The sequence below is a fragment of the Lutjanus erythropterus genome, chromosome 9 (assembly GCF_056507025.1).
Source record: "Lutjanus erythropterus isolate fLutEry1 chromosome 9, fLutEry1.hap2, whole genome shotgun sequence".
In the NCBI taxonomy this organism is placed as follows: Eukaryota; Metazoa; Chordata; class Actinopteri; order Lutjaniformes; family Lutjanidae; genus Lutjanus; species Lutjanus erythropterus.
In genome coordinates this window covers 41,563,727-41,582,668 of record NC_139325.1, presented here as the reverse complement: position 1 = coordinate 41,582,668, position 18,942 = coordinate 41,563,727, and the positions used below count along the sequence as shown (strand labels likewise).

Below are 18,942 nucleotides of genomic sequence, written 5' to 3'. Positions count from 1 at the left end.
CGGTATCTGCACTGCTATGGACAATATTTTAATCATACTCAGCCCTAACCATTGTTTAGCTTCTCTAAACCCTGTCACTGCCCATCTGAATGTTCTGGATATTTCAAAATGTTTTTACAAGGATATTGCTAAACACACCTTCTCTGTCTCATCCCCAGTGACACGCAGAAGATCATTATCTTTGACAAAGCAGTGACTTTTTGGGATATGATGAGAAAATTAGTTACATTGGAAAAGAGTGCTTTATTGCAGGGGTGGTTAAAGAGTTATTTGTAGGCTAGATGTTTTGATTATTTGGAAACCATTTTAACTGACATGATTTCAAGTCCACCACAATCCATGACCACATCCTTTCTACGAAAGATGAAACTACCAACTTTTAGCAGTCATCACTCAAACCTCCAGAGTCAATGTTAAATACTCGAAAGATAGATTGTTGGTGGCGTACCACTTAAAGATAACCTTCTTTTCAGCAGAAATGGAATAAAACTGACAATTAAGCAATGGGCCAAGACACGAGTGATAAGTGTTTGTTTTGAATCCAAAATTTTGTGATACTAAATTGTTTTGACATTTTCTCATGCATTACTACTGTTTATGTAAAATCATTGGCTTCATAACTGAGCAACACCATTGTTTTCATATGAAAATTAGAGTTCGATAAGTGCAGCCTTGCCAGAGGTGTACATACCTTGAGTGCTTTGTAGTTTGAATTACAACTTTCCATGTCCTTAAAATATCAAATGAGGTATTTAAACTGCTGCATTACAGATAGAGCAGTGTATGTTTAGGTTACATCATGACTATTCGATACTAAAACACTTATGCATAGCTTGAGTAATGGTTTAGGTGTAGTCCATTTTAAACTCTGTCTTCACCAGTGAATTGTATGTGGGTGGCCAGTGGCAAGAGAAATAATAAGCCCATGGCCATATTTTGCTTCCCATTTCACATCTCACCTCAGTTCCCGTGAACAGAGAGTATCTTTCCATTGCTTGGTAAATAACACTTACTTCACAGCTCTGGTAGGAGAAGAAAACAAACTCAGTTTGTGATATCACCCTGTTAAAAGGGAGAACAATATGGTATTAATTATGGTGGACCAGCAATGCTGTGAGTCCAAGACAAGTTTCTCCATGGGAATCATCATATTGTATCATATTATTCAATCAGGCTCAGTAGCAATTCAGCCTGCATTACTCAGACCAGTGCATCACAGCCAAGGTGTGATGATGTGAATTATATATCTAATTTTATGAGCCTGATTTGCGGCATCTGTAAAAGGATAATGCAGAATGTTTTCTCCTGTTATGGTAACAGCAAAGAAAAATAACCATACACACCAAATTGGTACTGTTTGTTCTTAAATAAGAATGTTAGGAGGGTTGGATTCTCTTTTGAATTTACCTCTTAAATGGGTTTTAGAGGTGAACTCATACAAAGTGGTGAGGTCTATAGAGAGTCTTTCATTTCTTTGCCGGGAAGTTTCCACAGTATATCTTAACCTGCTACATTGTGGATACCTACGTTTATATTTGACAATAATGATTTTAGTCACGAGTTAAAGGTCAGTGTTAGGTTGTAGATTTACTTTGAATAGTTGGTATAAATATTGATATTCAAGTGTTTTGAGAGTGCTTCTCCTTGAGCCAAAATGTTAAATCATCACTTTCAGTAAAAGGATGCTTACAATGTCTACTGTATATCAAGTAGTTTGTGTTGTTACTGTTGATGCTAATGTAGTCATCAGTGTTCAGCATGTTTATAAATAGCTCCCAAACACCGATGTTTTCATCCTGCTGTCTGATTAATTGTGGTAAATAATTACTGCTGTATGCTGCAGTACATTGGGCAGTGTGAGCACCTTCACTGGAATGGGTAAACGTAGTCATCACTTGCCCTATTTTGTTTGACCAAACAGAGAACTGAAGTTAGGAAAAGGAATCTGAGGATTGCAATGAGAAACAGAATCTTTCCTGAAATGACTGTTGAAGAGGCCTCAAGTGAAACACCTCGACACATCAAATTCCCCTGAGTTGGAAAAAAAAAAGTTGAAAAAAAGTATTTCTGTACTTTTTTTCTTTAACTGAAGTGCAAATGTTGTTGATATATGGTGTCTATTTCATTATTCATAATGTCACTCAAGAATGTACCACTTAGCGTTGGACCTAAGACTGACTTCCCTCTGGTTTTTACAGGTGCTGGAAATCCTTGAAAACACTTGAATTTTAACGTTGTGTTTTCAAGGTTAGAAAAGTGCTGAGATTTTGGATAATGTGAAATAATGCAATTGCAATTTCAAACTGCTTGCTAGCTGACTGAATAGTTTGTTTTTAGATGAAGAAATAAAGTAAGTCAGATACTGGCTCAACGAGGTTGTATGGGATGCCAAGTCTACTTACAGACAGGTTACACAATTTAAAACTTTTTTTGTTGTGCAGAATCCTAACACAGTTTTGGTTTATAGCAAAATGATTTCATACAGTGAAGAGGTGAAAATAATACTTTTTAACTATGTCATTTACCACAGCTATGAGGTGCTGGAAAAGCTTGAAAATGCACCTTGGAAATTGTTGACAGGTGCTTGAATTTGACTTGAAAGGTGTGGGAACCCTGTTCCAACAAGTAACTTAAATCTGCCAACCACACATTGTTTTTTTTTTTTTTAACTCCAACTCAACTTGTGCCTTACTTCTGAAAGAGATTTTTTTTAATATATTTTTGAGCAGTGTAGCTTACATGCTTGAATTAAATTCAGTTGCACAAACCAATGCCACCGACAGTCAATGGGGTAATTTATTAAAGATCTTTTGACAGCCATCCTTGATACAGGGTCCTGCTGCTGTCTCACATTCACTCATTGTGGCTGAACGCGTTCAAGGCAACTCACAGCAGCACTCAGACGCTTACCTGAATAATTGCCTATTCATTCATCAGCTCAGGTGTCACTGATTTACACAAGTGCTGCTTGCCTCACCCAGTTATTTCAAGGGTAGCTCAAATGACTTGGCACTGATTACAGTTCTGCCACATTAATGGGAGAGGCAGTTCTCTGCCCTTGTGAGGAGTTGAATTGATATTTTACTGTAATAAGGAATGAAGCACAGAAAGAAGAATACATAATTCAACCATTAACATGGAGTTCATTACCAGTAATTAAGTTTCTGTTCTACTATGTATTAAAATCCAATCCATCAAGGTTGTGACACTGTGATATCAATAAAAGATATTAAATTAGTCTCTTTGTTGACTGTCACTCCTAGAATGTCAGTTTATTAAAATACTCTGCTCACTCTGCTGTCTTTAAGTTTTGAAGCATAATTTATGTAATCTAGACTTTTAAGTTTGTTGATATAGTCTACTTTGATAGCATTTGATGTAGAACTGCAATGATTAGTCGGTTGGTCGATCGAAAGAAATTTCTCAACTTTTTTTTTTTTTTTTTAATAGCCAAGTAATCCTTTGAGTAACTTTTCAGGCAGAAATGCCAAAAATTATGGTGCTGTCTTCTCAAATGTGACAAATAGCAGCTTTCCTTCTCTTACCAGTTCAGTAAACTGAATATTTGTTGGTTTTAGACTGTTGGTTTAACAAAACAAAACTTATGAGGACATTAGCCTGGGCTCTATGGAACTGGGATAGACATTTTCTCCACAGTTTTTCTAATCTTTTACAGACCAAATGATTGACCAATTAATTGAAAAATAATTCTTATTTTAATCAATCATGAAAACACTTGGTAGTTGCCGATACTACTGTGCTCTTCACTCTACATTGTTTATTAGTGCTTAAATTTGGATAGCTTCTTCAGGGAACAATTGTCATTTCCTGCATGCACTAAGTATTTAATAAGACCATTCATATATAGGTCACCTATGAGAAAATGTTAGTGTTTATATTATCCTAGCAATGTTTACTTAAAACTTCTCCCTTTGTAATTTGATCTAGAATCTTGTTCTTGTGAACAAACTGAAAAGCTTTGTTTGAAATCACAAATTGGAGTCTTGCCAAATTCTTGGTGTTGCAAGTAAGATCTAACAGCTATTTTGTGGGAACTTGGTTCACAATCAGTGATCGACACAATGAGCTAAGCTGATGATCAAAATTATTAATATGTTGCCGTTATACTAATATAACAGTTACATGGCTCAAAGTAAAATTGCAGCAACATAATATTAACAATAGTGTAGCACTGTCTTAGTATTTTTAAAAGATTGTTAGGTTGATATACTTTTTTTTTATTAAAGGACCTGTGTTTAGGGTTTAGTGAGCTTGCAGATATTTAACACTTAGTCACAATCTCCCATTCCAAGAGTGTATGGTGGTATGAATCTTGCACAAAAACCAAAAGGCTGTATCTAGGCCCAATTTTTGTTTTGTCTGTTCTGGGGTACTGTAGAAACACAGTGGCCTCTGTGTAAGAGGACCTGCACCATCATGACTAGATAGGAACCCTTGATTTGCAAAACACTTTTGCTGTTCCAGGGTTCCTTTTTAGACACTACCCCTGTGCCTACTGTAGAGATAACCTGCTCATCTCTAAGGTAACGAAGAGACAGGAATTCTTTTCAGGTGATTATACACTAACGAAAACATACTTATGAATATTATATTCCTTTTCTACCACATTCTGCCAATAAAACCCTGTAAATCTTGCACAGTAGACCTTTAACTGTATTTAAATCCCAGAGTAAACAGCATGTTTTGGTTTTAATTAAATAAAATTGACCAGCTAGTTGTTATTCCCAGTGGTTCGACATTGTCTTGCATTGCTGTTCAACCTCAAGAAGCTCCTAGGATGAATCAGATAAGGTCTTTGCAGTAATAATAATGTTGGCTGTGGAAATCTTGTGAAATTGGCAGATAATATGTTAATTGTACTTACAGTGCTGGCAGAGTGTTTGAAGCCTGCCAGTGTTCTGAAACTGTCTCATCATGGATGCCTTATCAGATGCTGAGCTGTGCTGATACTTCACTCTCTCCTCTGTTAGTCTGAACTGTGACATGACAGTTTTGCTTGATCATTCCCCGGTTGAGGTCTGATCAGAATGTGAATAAGAACATTTTCAGCAATTGCAGGGTTGACCTGACGTGAATAATGTATAAATGCCTTGAAGTCTGACCTGACTGAACAATTAAGTGGTGTACGCTGTGTTTCACAGCTGTTACATTGCATCACTCATCAATAAATGGACCGGTTTATTAGGAACAGTTTCTAATTATGTTTGTCAAAGCTCTTGATAGTCTTTCTGTTTTAGTGTTAACTGCTTTGCAGGCTCTCCCAATTGTAAGACGTGGTAATATGCATGATTCCTTATTGTGTGCCACAGCATTTATTAAATGAGTATGATCTATGTCAGTCCTATTTAGCTTTCACTATTAACACCAGCCACACCACTCAAAAATTACAATAGCCGTCTTGACCAAATTCCTGTCACGTTGCTGTGTTATCCTTATTTACCTTTAGACAAATGACTTAAGTTACACGTAGGAAAATGCAAAAAGGTGTTGCTTCATTTTGTGGTTTGAAAGTGTGAGGTTCATCCAAACAGTAATATGGGTCCCTTTGTGGTGGCTGAGCCCAGAAGGGGAACTGGGAAGGTCTGACACTCAGGATTAACACACAAAGGTTGACTGCAATACTGAATTTCAATCACATGCTTGCTAACTTTCTATTAGGTTGGTTTTATATGACAGCAGATGAGTTCAGCATTCTGGCAGACATTTAAATTTCTACATTCAGCAATATTTTCAACAAGTATTTGATTTTTATTGAAGATTTCACAGAAAAAAACACTGGGTATATCATTACAATTTTGTCAGTTATTTTCTAGCCCTATCCGTCGTTTACCAAGGAAAGGAAAAACTTACTTGCTGAACTGAGGATTTAGTATAAAAGCAGATATACCCTTACTGTTGCCATCTCCAATATCACATTGCTTAAGGTTGTCAAAAGACTCAAAGTATCAGTACTTTTCGGTACCACATAAAACACAATACTCACATTTTATTGTATTGAAAGTACTGAAGCTATAAAAAGATATTTAAGCACTAATTCAGTTCTCAGTTTAGTTCAGTCTTTATTAGGGATGTAATGGAACCAAAAACTCAATACATCGTAATACCATGATAAAAAGTCCACGATTTATTGTGATATGGTTTTTGTTAGGAGACTTTAATTTTGAAAGTTTCCATCCTCCCTTCCTGTCTTGTTCATTTATCTTTCTCCTTTTAGAAGTCACAGACAATGTGCTGTCAGGTTCATGTAGCACAATAACTGGATTCTCTCTCTGTAGTCCATGATGTTGTCTTGTCGATGATAAATGTATTATTTGGACCGCTGTAATGTCTGTAAAGACTCGTTTCAGTAATCAGCCTGTGGAAATTAGCCTTGCCAAGTGATAAGCTAACTTGCTAGCCCAGCTAGCTTGTCCTGTATGACTGTAAACACACAGTTAATGTGGTGACAGTAACAGTTGTTTAGTATTCACACAGTCACACACAGATCTCATTTCACAGTCCTTGAATGCCTTTAGTTAATGTTGCTATTAGTAACAAGTCACAGATGCACACTAAAGAATTGAAATCCAACTGATGACTCCATTCTGAATGTCATCACTCTGATTGGGGCCATGTAGTGGTCAACCCCTTCCCACCGCCTCGCAGTGCATCAACACCCAATTCCTCCCCCACCAACCCTCCATGACCCAGCCACTCCCCCAAAAGCAGTTCCCCTCGGGGAAACACTGTGATATATTGGTGTTTGCACTGCAGGCAGAGAGTTTTTGTATCCTATGTAATCAGTGAAGGCAGTTCTTAGGTTTGGTATGTAAAGGGCCAAACAGCCATGTTTTAGGACTTTTTTTTTTATAATTAAGATTACGAGTGGCCTTAGATCTTGTAATATAAGAGGAAACCAACTGGGTGTTGTTCCTTTCTCTAGTCTTGTTCCATCTGAAGTAGGCCCATCACAGTGATTGGGAAATGATGTGTCACCATGAAATGAGAAATAGCACTGATAATGATTCAAAACACCATTGTGATTGGCTTGCTGGTTGACATTTCTCTCAAGGTCTCATTAAATGTTTTGATCACATTAGCTATTAAAAAATGAGGGAATCAGTTGCAGAGGGTTACATGGTTCATGGTTTAAGCTGGCTTGCAGGACAAATAAGTGGCACACAGTGAGAACATCCATGCCTTTTTTCCCCTCCTATTTGGTTGATATCTGCTGGCCAAAACTCAAAAATGATTTGAAACTTGTATTCATCAGCATCTTGTTGGTAACATCCAATTATCCTTTCCAGAGGCTATGGACTAATTACTGTATGTTGTCTTTTTTCCCTCTTCCCTGTCCAGTATTTAGAAGAAAAATATGAGTAGAAGTGACCTGTTTGTGTTTGTATGTGCTGTGTAATTGATTGACTGGCCTGCCCTTATAATAACATGAAGTTTTGCTTTGGTGTCAAAGAGATTATCCAGTATGCTTTTTAGGCATAGGGGATAGTCTGCAACTTAAAAAATCATCAACTCTGTGTGAAGGTACTTTTTAATATTACTTAATTAACAAATGAATTTATTGCAACTGTGGTTAATGGCTCAATCAATATTTGAGAACATGAGAGACTCTCTCAAAGCCTAGAGCCAAAAGACTGAGAGCTGATGATGTAAATCCTGGAACAGCTCCACAGAGAACAGTGTGGAGGAACATGGTGGTGAACATTTAGCTAACTCTGAACACCTAAGGCACATTTTCTCTGGTTAATGGTGTATTTTCCTTTGAAATACTGCCATAGTAAAGCAGTGTTGAAATTTCAGGGAAACATTTTATGGTTTGAGCACTTTAAGTGAAGTCTTGTTTATTCATGCTGAATTTGACTTTTCTGGACCATATCGACAACATATTGAACATTTCAGGGCTGAGACAATCCAGTGACTGAAGACAGGTATTCTACACAACATAAGCTTGTGATAAACAAACTTGTGTGAAGAATAAAAGCAAGAAATGAAAGAATAGAATACCAGTTAACAAAATAAAATGACATAACGTCAAAAACTGAGGGGATCTTAAATTGAAGTCCTTTTTTTAATGTCAGCTCACATCGAATCCTAGTGACTGATAAGTTTTAGTCACAGCTACAATGTTCCAGAAATAGATGCGTTACTCTTCATATTTATTTAGGAAGTGGTAGAGCTTTAACCCCCAGGGTAGCTGTCCTCTTCGTACTTGATTTGACCAACGACTGATATCATATGGTACAGAACAGAAGCAGCTGGGCCTCTTACCAGCTTCAAACTCCTGTGGGATTTGACTTCAGTGCAGCTAGAGAACACAACTATAACACTGTACACTATTTTAATAAACAATCCCTTTACTGAAATACTGGTTAGGCTTTAGGATATTGAATGTTGAATACATATAGTGTGTATTATGTACAATTTACTGTCTTATTTACAGTATAAAATCCTATTGTTCTTCAGTCTTGAATAAAATAGTATGTTTTTTAATTTCACATTTATATTTTCAAATTAAAATTCATCTAGAGATGTCTCCATAACCAGTCCTGACAAACAGGAGTGTAAAAGTATAGTAAAGTATTTTTTTATTGCAATATGTGCAAAGTGATTGTCACAATTTCCTAAAAGTTTACAAAACAGTGCAACATTTTCATCAGAACAGGGTTTCAGTACCTTTATTTCCTCTTCTTCACTGTCACTAGCAGGGTTTCTTTGTGACTCATTTTGTTCTAGTTTTTCTTTTTCCTCCAAAGCTTTTTCTCTCACCCTGATACTCTCCCATCTCTCTTTCACACACATTAGATTTGTTTTCATCTCAGCCTCCTCTGCCTGTTGAGCATTTTAAAGTCTTGTTATTTGATGATGCAACTTGAGAAAAGATGGGGAGTGCTTTGGTGCAACAGATCTCTCTGCCAATTAATATGCAGCAGAATAGTTATGAGCAAATTAAACTGCATAGAGGTATGAGTCACAATTTGATTTTAATGCATTGGTTAATTTATCCTTAATACCAATAATACTAAATTTATTGAATAGTACTATTGAATAGTTGTTCTTATGTGCATAGTTACGTTTGTTTTTTGCCTTTTGTTCTCTTTTTGTTTAAATCCTAAACACTTTGATCCTGACTGAATAATCATACACTTGGAAATGATTTTTTCTTTTTTTATGCTGTACCAAAAGCATACTTAAGCATGACCCCAAATCTGTAGTGTGTATTTGTTAGTACGAGTATTTGTAAACTTCAGTATACTGCATCTGAGAATGTTAAAGGATTATTGTACAAGAACCTTTCTAGTCAATTACTTCATAAGTGCTTTTGTTATTTAATCTTGGGTTGGACTATTAGTTCTAAAAATGGTACGTATCCCACTGTTAAAGCTGTGGGATAATATGCATGAGCTTCTTAGGTAACCATGCAGTTGGCTCAGCCTGCTTGGTAGGTAGAAGAGGAGGCATTAATCCAGTCTGGAGTCTAAAGGAGTTAGAAAATGATTCAGCATTTGACTCTTGAGATCAGGACCGAGTGTTTACATTGTGCCACAGGACTAATTTAACTTGTCATTTTGTAATATAAATTTTGCATGTAATTACAAACAGGTCTTAATAGTTGATCATTGAGTTGTAGTGTTCTTAAACAATTTAAGTTATATGTATTTAAACTAATAAAACAAGCCCATTTGTAGTTGGGTTGCTGTTGTACATGTGACTTGTGATGAAATTCTGCTCCTTGAATGTATGATATGTTTTTGAGAACTGAAGGTGACTCACATTGTTTGTTGTTTGGGATGTCGGTAGAACAGGCGAGCAGAGAGTTCTGGGTCCCCAGCCATGTCCTCAGTCATACAGACGGTTCATAACTGCTCACTGGGCCAGAAAAAAAAAAAGCAGGACTCAGTCCATTAGGGAATTCAGATTCCTATGGGATCTGTGAGCAGTTGGATACTCTCTTACGTATTCACTTGCTTTCTCATTGTCTTGTCCTGTGTTTGACATACTGTTTCACTCACTCAGCACACACACGCGAACACCAAACACATATTGAAACAATATGTAAAGGCATTAAAAGTAATTTCCCCTGTCATGGTGAGTCTGATGGGATTAGTCTTGTTATTGTCTCTTCATTATGAAACACCATGAAAACATCTAATATCCTTTTTATGTTCAACTGACGAGCTTTCAAAATGTACCAAGGGTTTTCTTCTCAAAGCACAGCTAAAAAGCAAAATAAACTCTTGTTATGGATAATGAGCACATTTACGTCAGAGTTATGCCAAAGTTTCTCTAAAAAGTGAAAGAAACTTTAACCTTTATTTCCCTGACATGATATTAAAAACATTACAGTTTTACAGGGTTTGAAGAAGTGATGAGTAATAGCACTGTACACTGTATTGTGGATGGTTACCAGCAAAAAGGCAGTGTGCTCTTTAGTAACAGGACTTATTAACACAAAATGATGGTTACACAAAGAGTTAGGACTGGATAAGGGCTGTTGATCAACACCAGTGGCTCGACATGTAGGCTGCTTAGAGGTGCTGTAATTTTTGCCTTTTATGTACTTTCTAGCTCACACCTGTATAAAAAACAATCTACCCTGTGGGATATGAGTACACATCCAATGATGCTATACAGATGACTTGATGAAATCCTTAAAAGCACTGAGTCATATGCAGCAGCCTTGATCTTTTTGTAGGAAAGATCAAGGTCTTAATTGAGGATGTGCTGTTGACGTTACTTTGACATTTTAGGTATTACCATTTTAAAGCTTGTTTAGATGCTACACTTTGGCCTGGCTTATAAAGAAGACTGTCTTACTTCACATTTAAGATGAAGTTTAGAAGTTTAATAGGATGATAAGTGATGTTTGTGTCTCGAAGAATACGTACCCTGTAAAGCAAATATCTGATAGAACTATAAATACACAATCTGATGATGGTGAGCTTGTCTTTTTAAGTACCATTTAAGGACAATAAATAAATAAATAAAGCTACTTATTGCAAAAGAAAACACCCTGGGCCTTCTGATTCCACCAGAGGCATAAAAGGGACTGTTGCACAAGAAATGGTCTCTGCAGGAAATATTAACAAATGCTAAGACAGAGATGGGTGTGTGCAGCATTGTTTTCTAGTTTTGGTAAAGGAAGCAGAGGGAAATCCTGAGGAGAATGCCCAGCATGTCGACTCTGGCAATACAAAAGGAAACAGAAACATTGCAATAAGTAAGACTCAAGGTTAACATGAAGACAACAAGGCCACATTCTTGCTCAGATCATAAGGATTATCAGCAGTCATGCATTTAGGTTTTAAGCTCCCCTTTAATTTAATGAAGTCTCCTTAACCAGCAGACTGTGTAAAAGAATTTCATTATTGTGTTTACATTTTTGGGCCATACATGGAGAGGTGTAAGAGTCTACCAGTCATAATAAATGTGCAGGTCTGTGTGTTTTGCAATTCTCCAACACACAGATGGGATTTATAATGATTAATTCATTTTGAAAAATTATTACCTAATATTATTTGGCCTTCTGTAATTTCATAATTGCCCACTGACAGACTTCCCTAGATCTGCTTAAGATGTTTATTATTTCATTAGATTGTTTTTGAGTTTTTTTTCGTGTGTGGACTGTTTAAGCCTCCGTAGCTTCTGTCTTCCTCTGTGTACATCCATCTAGTTTCATTATTGTATGACATCCACTGTGATGTCTTCATTGTGCAAACAAATAAACAATCGGACTGAGACTGTGGTGTCAGCAGCAGTCTGCTCTGTGAGTCAGTATCCATTGGTTTTTCCTGCATCTGTCCAGTTGCAAACATGTACATCAGGGTTATTCCAATACCAGTATGGAAAAATGCTGGTATTGGCGAGTACACAAGTCTATAAACCACGTAATTTATTAACCCTGTAATGGGACTCTGCTACTTCCCAGCAGCTTCTCGTACACCTTTTTTTCCAAGGATGGTGAAGACATGTCCTATGGCATTCACATAGGGTTAACAGTTGTCTTGGCTATATACATATATGTATTTTTTTAAACACACTGGTATTGGCCGATATGCAAACTTGAGGTATTGGAATCGGTATGGGGAAGGAGAAAATTGTATCAGAACATCTCTAATATACATGATATGGTCCAAGTTTAAGCATTTGTATTTATATTTTGTGTGTATTATGAAGGAACGACAACTCTGTTTTCATTGTGCAACCCACTGTTGAATAATGGTAATAAATATCCTTGAATGCTGCACAGCTAATCTATTTTGTATCTTTAACAGCAACTGCTGAGCCGTGGTAGTGTTGTGAGACCATAGGGGAATCAGTAAGCAGACAAGCAGAAGACAAAAACAAGTGATTATGATAAAACTGCTTCAGGAATTATAAAAAAAAGCTGATCCTGTGAAAAATGACAGCTACACTTTCATCTATCTCAGCGTTGTCAAATTATTAATATTGTTCTCTGAATAGGTGAAGTAACTGGAGGAGGATGCAAATGTCAGAGGGAGGAGGTGTGAAAGCTCCTATATGCATTTATAGACAACATTCCAGTTATTTAATCCAATTTTGTGACTTTGCTCATCTTTCCTTGACATAGCGGTGTTTATGAGCACTGATTCATTCAGTATGTGAGGTGTGCACATTTCAGACTGATTATATAAGAGGCTATGATAATTTCAAGCATTTCATTAAAACCCAAAGGAAAATTAAGATCAAGGGTTTCCACTTGAGTGCAGTATAAGGAATTCTTAACTTGGCAACATCATATAGTTTACAACATGATGCATTCCTTTTGTATAAAGTGGTACCATTAAGCTGCCACTTGATGATTAACAGGGGTGTGGATTTGGCTGGTGCTGGGTTTGCGAAATGAATAATCCAAAATATAAAAAATAATGTCGTTGTGCTGATGGAACCTGCTGCAGTGGAAAGAGCAGGGTTCATTGAAAATGTCAGGAATGTGGCTACTGAAGATGACTGGATTTGTGTGGGCGATACTCTCCTGAGGGACATTTCCTGTTGTATCTCCATAATATACAGTGACAGGTACCTTAAGTCACCCAAGAAAGTTGCTGCTGTGATTCTACACAGGAAATGTTCAGAGGGAACTAAGACTGACCAGGAAGGAAGGACACAGCATGACTTGGAAACAGTATATCAGAGCAGGCAGCATGTTGTGTTCCGCTGCATTGTTCTGCAAAGTATATACTGTATTTACCTGAATTTGATCTTTATGATGAAATCTTGAAGGCAGAATATGTAATCGTAAATCCTACTATAAAAGACATTTGTCAGACTTAAAATAGTGGAGTGAAATTTGTCTTTTCCTGAGGGCAAAAAGGAGAAAGCTTGTATTCATATTTGATTACATTTATGCAGACATTTGGTGAAGAAAAAATGACCGTATTGATCACACTAGAGGTTAGTTGAGGCAATGATGGCCTTAAATTTGATTACATTGGGATAAACACAAACCGAACCAAATGAGCACATGAAACAGCATTTTGTTCTGTCATTGATTGAAACAAACAAATGTCTTCTTTCATTCTATTCACAAGCAACACATTGACTAGCCTGTGTATGAATGAGTATGAATGTGAATTCTTTTACTTAGGTAAAAGTATCAGCACTATGACAAGTAAAGTAAAAGTCTAGCATTTGCAATCTTAAGGAATTTAACAGCTTTATGGGCCTACTGTTGGCTAGTTAAATCTATAACAATACATATCCGATCATCTTGTTTATATATTAAACCTTGACCTGAATAGTAACTAGCAACGCTAACTGTGGAAAAAAAGTAGTGGAGTGGAAATATAAACAAACATAAATTGTGACTAGACTTGCTTGAACTGTTCAGAAAATAATGAGAAGCAAAGTATTGTTCGGCAAAACCCTTCCATTCTTCAACTGTTAACTTCTTATGAAGCATGAAGTGTCTGAAGTGTTTTTTAAATCTGAACTAGTAGCTATGGAAGGGTTTTTAATTATGCATTCTGTTCTGTTTTTCCGCAGGATGGCTCAAGGCAGCGTAAAGAAAGAAAGAAGACTGTATCATTCAGCAGCATGCCAACTGAGAAGAAAATCAGCAGTGCAAGCGACTGTATTAGCGCAATGGTGGATGGCTCTGAGCTGAAGAAAGTGCGATCCAATTCGCGCATTTACCACCGCTACTTTCTCCTTGATGCTGACATGCAGTCTTTGAGATGGGAGCCCTCAAAGAAGGAATCAGAAAAGGCCAAAATCGATGTAAAATCCATCAAGGAGGTTCGGACAGGGAAAAATACAGACACTTTTAGAACTAATGGAACCTATGATCAGATATCAGAAGACTGTGCTTTCTCAATAATCTTTGGGGAGAACTATGAGTCTCTGGACTTGGTGGCAAACACTGCAGATGTAGCCAACATATGGGTTACAGGGCTGAGGTACCTGATCTCCTATGGAAAACATACCTTAAATATGATAGAGAGCAGTCAGAACAACATGCGCTCATCTTGGCTAGGTGAACTTTTTGATGAAGCAGACGGCAACAACAGCAAACAAATAACAATATGTGCTGCTGTGCAGCTAATCAAAAAGCTGAACCCAGGACTTAAAAATGTGAAAATAGAACTGAAGTTCAAGGAGCTTCACAAAGCTAAGGACAAAGCAGGTTCTGATGTAACAAAAGAGGAATTCATTGAGGTCTTTCATGATCTTTGCACCAGACCAGAAATTTATTTTCTCTTTGTTCAGTTCTCCAGTAACAAAGAATTTCTGGATACCAAGGATTTAATGATATTTCTGGAGGCAGAGCAGGGTATGGCACAAGTCAGTGAAGACACCAGCTTAGAGGTCATTCAGAAATATGAACCATCTAAAGAGGGCCAGCTCAAGGGTTGGCTTTCTCTTGATGGGTTCACCAACTATCTCATGTCTCCAGAGTGCCATATATTTGACCCTGAACAAAAAACCGTATGCCAAGACATGAACCAGCCCTTGTCCCACTATTACATCAATGCATCCCACAACACCTATCTGATAGAAGATCAGTTCAGAGGTCCCTCTGATGTGACGGGGTATATCCGTGCCCTCAAGATGGGCTGCAGAAGTGTAGAGCTGGATGTGTGGGATGGGCCTGATAACGAACCTGTTATTTACACTGGTCACACAATGACATCCCAGATTGTTTTTCGCAGCGTCATTGATGTCATCAACAAGTATGCCTTTGTCGCATCAGACTTTCCACTGATTTTGTGTTTAGAAAACCATTGCTCCTTAAAGCAGCAGAGAGTCATGTTTCAGCACCTAAAGAAGATCCTTGGAGACAAGATTCAACTAGATCCACCAAAACCTGAGGACTGCTACCTCCCCTCTCCCTTTGAACTGAAGGGAAAGATCCTGCTGAAGGGTAAGAAACTGAGCACGAACTGCACTGGTACAGAAGGTGAAGTGACAGATGAGGACGAGGGGGCGGAGATGTCTCAAAGGATGAGCATAGAGTCTGGGGAACAACAGACTGTCGCACCCAAGAAATTCCAGCTGTCAAAGGATCTCTCTGATCTGGTGACTTTGTGTAAGTCTGTGGAGTTCAAAGACTTCCCAACATCTTTCCAGAGCCAGAAGCAATGGGAGCTCTGCTCTTTCAATGAGGTCTTTGCCAGTCGCTGTGCCAGTGAATTCCCAGGTGACTTTGTTAACTACAACAAGAAGTTCCTAGCACGGGTTTACCCAAGTCCCATGCGGATCGACTCCAGCAACATGAATCCGCAAGATTTCTGGAAGTGTGGTTGCCAGATTGTGGCAATGAACTACCAGACTCCTGGCCTGATGATGGACTTGAACATTGGCTGGTTCCGTCAGAATGGAAACTGTGGATATGTGCTACGTCCAGCAATCATGAGGGAGCAGGTTTCATATTTTAGTGCCAACACTAAAGATTCAGTGCCTGGTGTTTCTCCACAGCTCTTACACATCAAGATCATCAGTGGACAAAACTTCCCCAAACCCAAAGGCTCAGGTGCCAAAGGAGACGTAGTGGACCCCTACGTATATGTGGAAATACACGGCATTCCTGCTGACTGTGCTGAACAAAGGACTAAAACGGTCAACCAGAATGGGGACAACCCTCTGTTTGACGAGAGCTTTGAGTTTCAGATAAATCTCCCTGAGCTTGCAATGGTGCGCTTTGTGGTGCTAGACGACGACTATATTGGTGATGAATTTATCGGCCAATATACAATCCCCTTTGAGTGTCTCCAACCAGGTTTTCGCCATGTACCTCTACAGTCTCTGACAGGGGAGATGCTGCCACATACCTTGTTGTTTGTTCACGTGGCCATAACCAATCGAAGAGGAGGCGGCAAACCACACAAAAGAGGACTGTCTGTACGAAAGGGCAAGAGGAGTAGAGAGTATGCCAGCATGAGAGTGCTATTGATCAAGGCTGTGGATGATGTCTTCAAAACAGCCCTGCTGCCACTGAGGGAGGCAACAGACCTCAGAGAAAACATGCAGGTAAGACAGTTAAATTGAACTCCATTCTATTCACAAATGTCCTCAGCCTCCGATGTGTTCACAACTGAGCCAACAGTATCAACAGATTTATGTGGTAACTGCATGACTTTTTCTACCATCTTTGAGCATGGGAATGTTTTTCTATGGAAGGGTAGATTGAGGAAAATGTAACCCCAAGTCAAGTATAGATTATAACCAGATTTACTACAAAGAATCTTGAGCATCTAAAAAAGGCTCCGACTCTGGAAAAAGAAACACAAAACCACCAGGCTTGACTGAATCAGATGTGATTTGATCCGTATGTGTTGTGCAATAGTCTAAACAGATGCAGGCAGACAAGTTCAGAAATTGTTGTTTGAATGGTGGATCCATGTAAACAATATTTATAACTTCAAATGTGTTAATCAAAAGGCTTACAGTGAGATGAAAGAGGTACCATTTTCGTGGGATCATTAAATTTTTTTCATGATGCTTAAGTCACTGCAGCTACAACAGATGATGAACATGGCCTTTAGCAAGCTATAAACATGTTTAACCAAAGCACTTGGTATTTTTAATGGCTCACAATCCAGACAAATCCAGCAGGCCTGGACATTAACACTTGCCCAGGGCAAGTAAACTCTGAACAAGGGGAATGTCTCATGCAGCTGTCCGATCAGGCAAGGAAAAAATATTTCTGATGTCTTTATCCATTTTTCTGTTTATAATAAATGCTGTCTGTTGTCCACTAGCGTCCACAATGCCTTGGGTTGAGTCTATCTGACCAATCAGAGACTGTTTTTGACTGTGTGGTACCTCTAATCTCAAGCTCACTGCACAATAGAATAACAAATGACCACCTTGTTTTTGAGGTGTATTTTACAATTATCAGCAAGGTAAAATTACTGTTTCTGTCAATGGGTTCTTATTACTTTTAGGAAAGCATATAATGGCTTTTTTTTCCACGTCTAACTGATTCAACCTCTTGGCATGGGGAAAATTTAGTTTTCTGAGGGTGCAGTGTGTGTTTGTATTGGTAGGGGACAATGTTAAAGTTACAATTGTAATTGTATTTTTTGTATGTTTATAAATTATAATAATTGTCCAAATCCCTGTACATTGAATTGTTTTTTTAAATGGGTGTACATTTTCCATTTTGGACAAGTGATGTGGCCGGAAACACAAAAGCTTAATGTCAAGTCCTGTCCAGTGTCATCAGGGCCTTTTTTTTCTCTTTCCTGATATTGAGCAAGCTTTGTCACCACAGGGATCATGAAAACAGTCTTTCCATGGTCACATTTATGTCATATTTGTGGTATTTAATCATTTGAAGTGTCTGTAAAGCAACATGACATTGTGAGTAATGCTGTACTGGAGTGTCACAACACTTTGTGGTGGGTCGCATGTTGTGTTCCTTCGGGCATTGTATTAGGATATATTTTGGTAGCCCTGTTTATATTGCAGTCATTGTGTGATAACAAGACACTGGCCTTGAGACTGTAACACATCTTGGCCGTCCTGTCACAGCTTGTCCCTCCGGTTGTTTATGTAGGGTTTAAATTTGGCCTTTCACAGGAAGGTTAGGATTTGTGTGTGTGTGTGTGTTTGCTCCATTTCCATGTGATACTGGTGTCAGTCCAAAAGGATTGAGTGTTTATGAGTAGCTAAGAAGTGCCAAAGTGAATGTTCTCACAGGTAATGATTTAGCTCCCAGCCACTTCCTCTTACAGGGTGCTACTCTGTGGGCTTGTGGTTATATATTTAATGCAGATCCATGCCAGATTTTAGCAAGACAGAATATTAAGTTCCTTTCTTTTTAGACTTTTACTAATGGTTATGCCATTAGACATAGGCTATGTTCTGCTTGGCACGCTAGTATAAATCAAACCTGCATGCAAGCCTAGCTGTAATTTCTCTCCTCTCTTTGCAGAATGCCATTGTGTCCTTTAAAGAGCTGTGTGGCCTTTCAGCAGTGGCTAACCTGAAGCAGTGCATCTTGGCCCTTTCCCCTCGACTGACTGGGCCCGACAACAGCCCCCTTCTAGTGTTCAATCTCACTGATCAGTACCCTAACTTGGAGCCCCAAGGCCTGCTCCCAGAGGTCCTCAAGAAAGTTGTCACCACGTATGACATGGTGAGTAGTAGTAGTTCACTTTAATTTCACAGCAGTAATACCTGGAATCAAAAATGCTACAAGCAGGTGAATCACATAAATTACCATGATTAAAGACAAAAGAGGAAGAAACAAATTACTGATCTGTGGAGGTAAAACATACAAGGGGATTTTACATTCAGTTATGGAAACCTCAATGAATAAAAAGATAGTGAGAAACAAATTAGCAGACATGATTTAATTTGCTGATGTTTTCTTGCGCGGGCAGCAGTGCACAGAGAAAAAACTTAACACTCTAAAAACATGAACTGTATTTTACGGGGGTGTTGATGCTAGTTTTATCT

At 38.1% G+C, this 18,942-nt stretch overlaps 1 protein-coding gene across 1 annotated transcript in view; it reads left to right on the top strand.

Moving 5' to 3' along the window:
• plcl2 (phospholipase C like 2) overlaps nucleotides 1-18,942 on the top strand; it is a 42,647-nt gene that overhangs the window by 6,342 nt on the left and 17,363 nt on the right. The window contains exons 3-4 of the mRNA XM_084727636.1: nucleotides 14,023-16,506; nucleotides 18,416-18,619. Of these exons, the coding sequence (XP_084583762.1) occupies nucleotides 14,023-16,506; nucleotides 18,416-18,619 (2,688 nt within the window). The remainder of the gene's footprint in view (nucleotides 1-14,022; nucleotides 16,507-18,415; nucleotides 18,620-18,942) is intronic.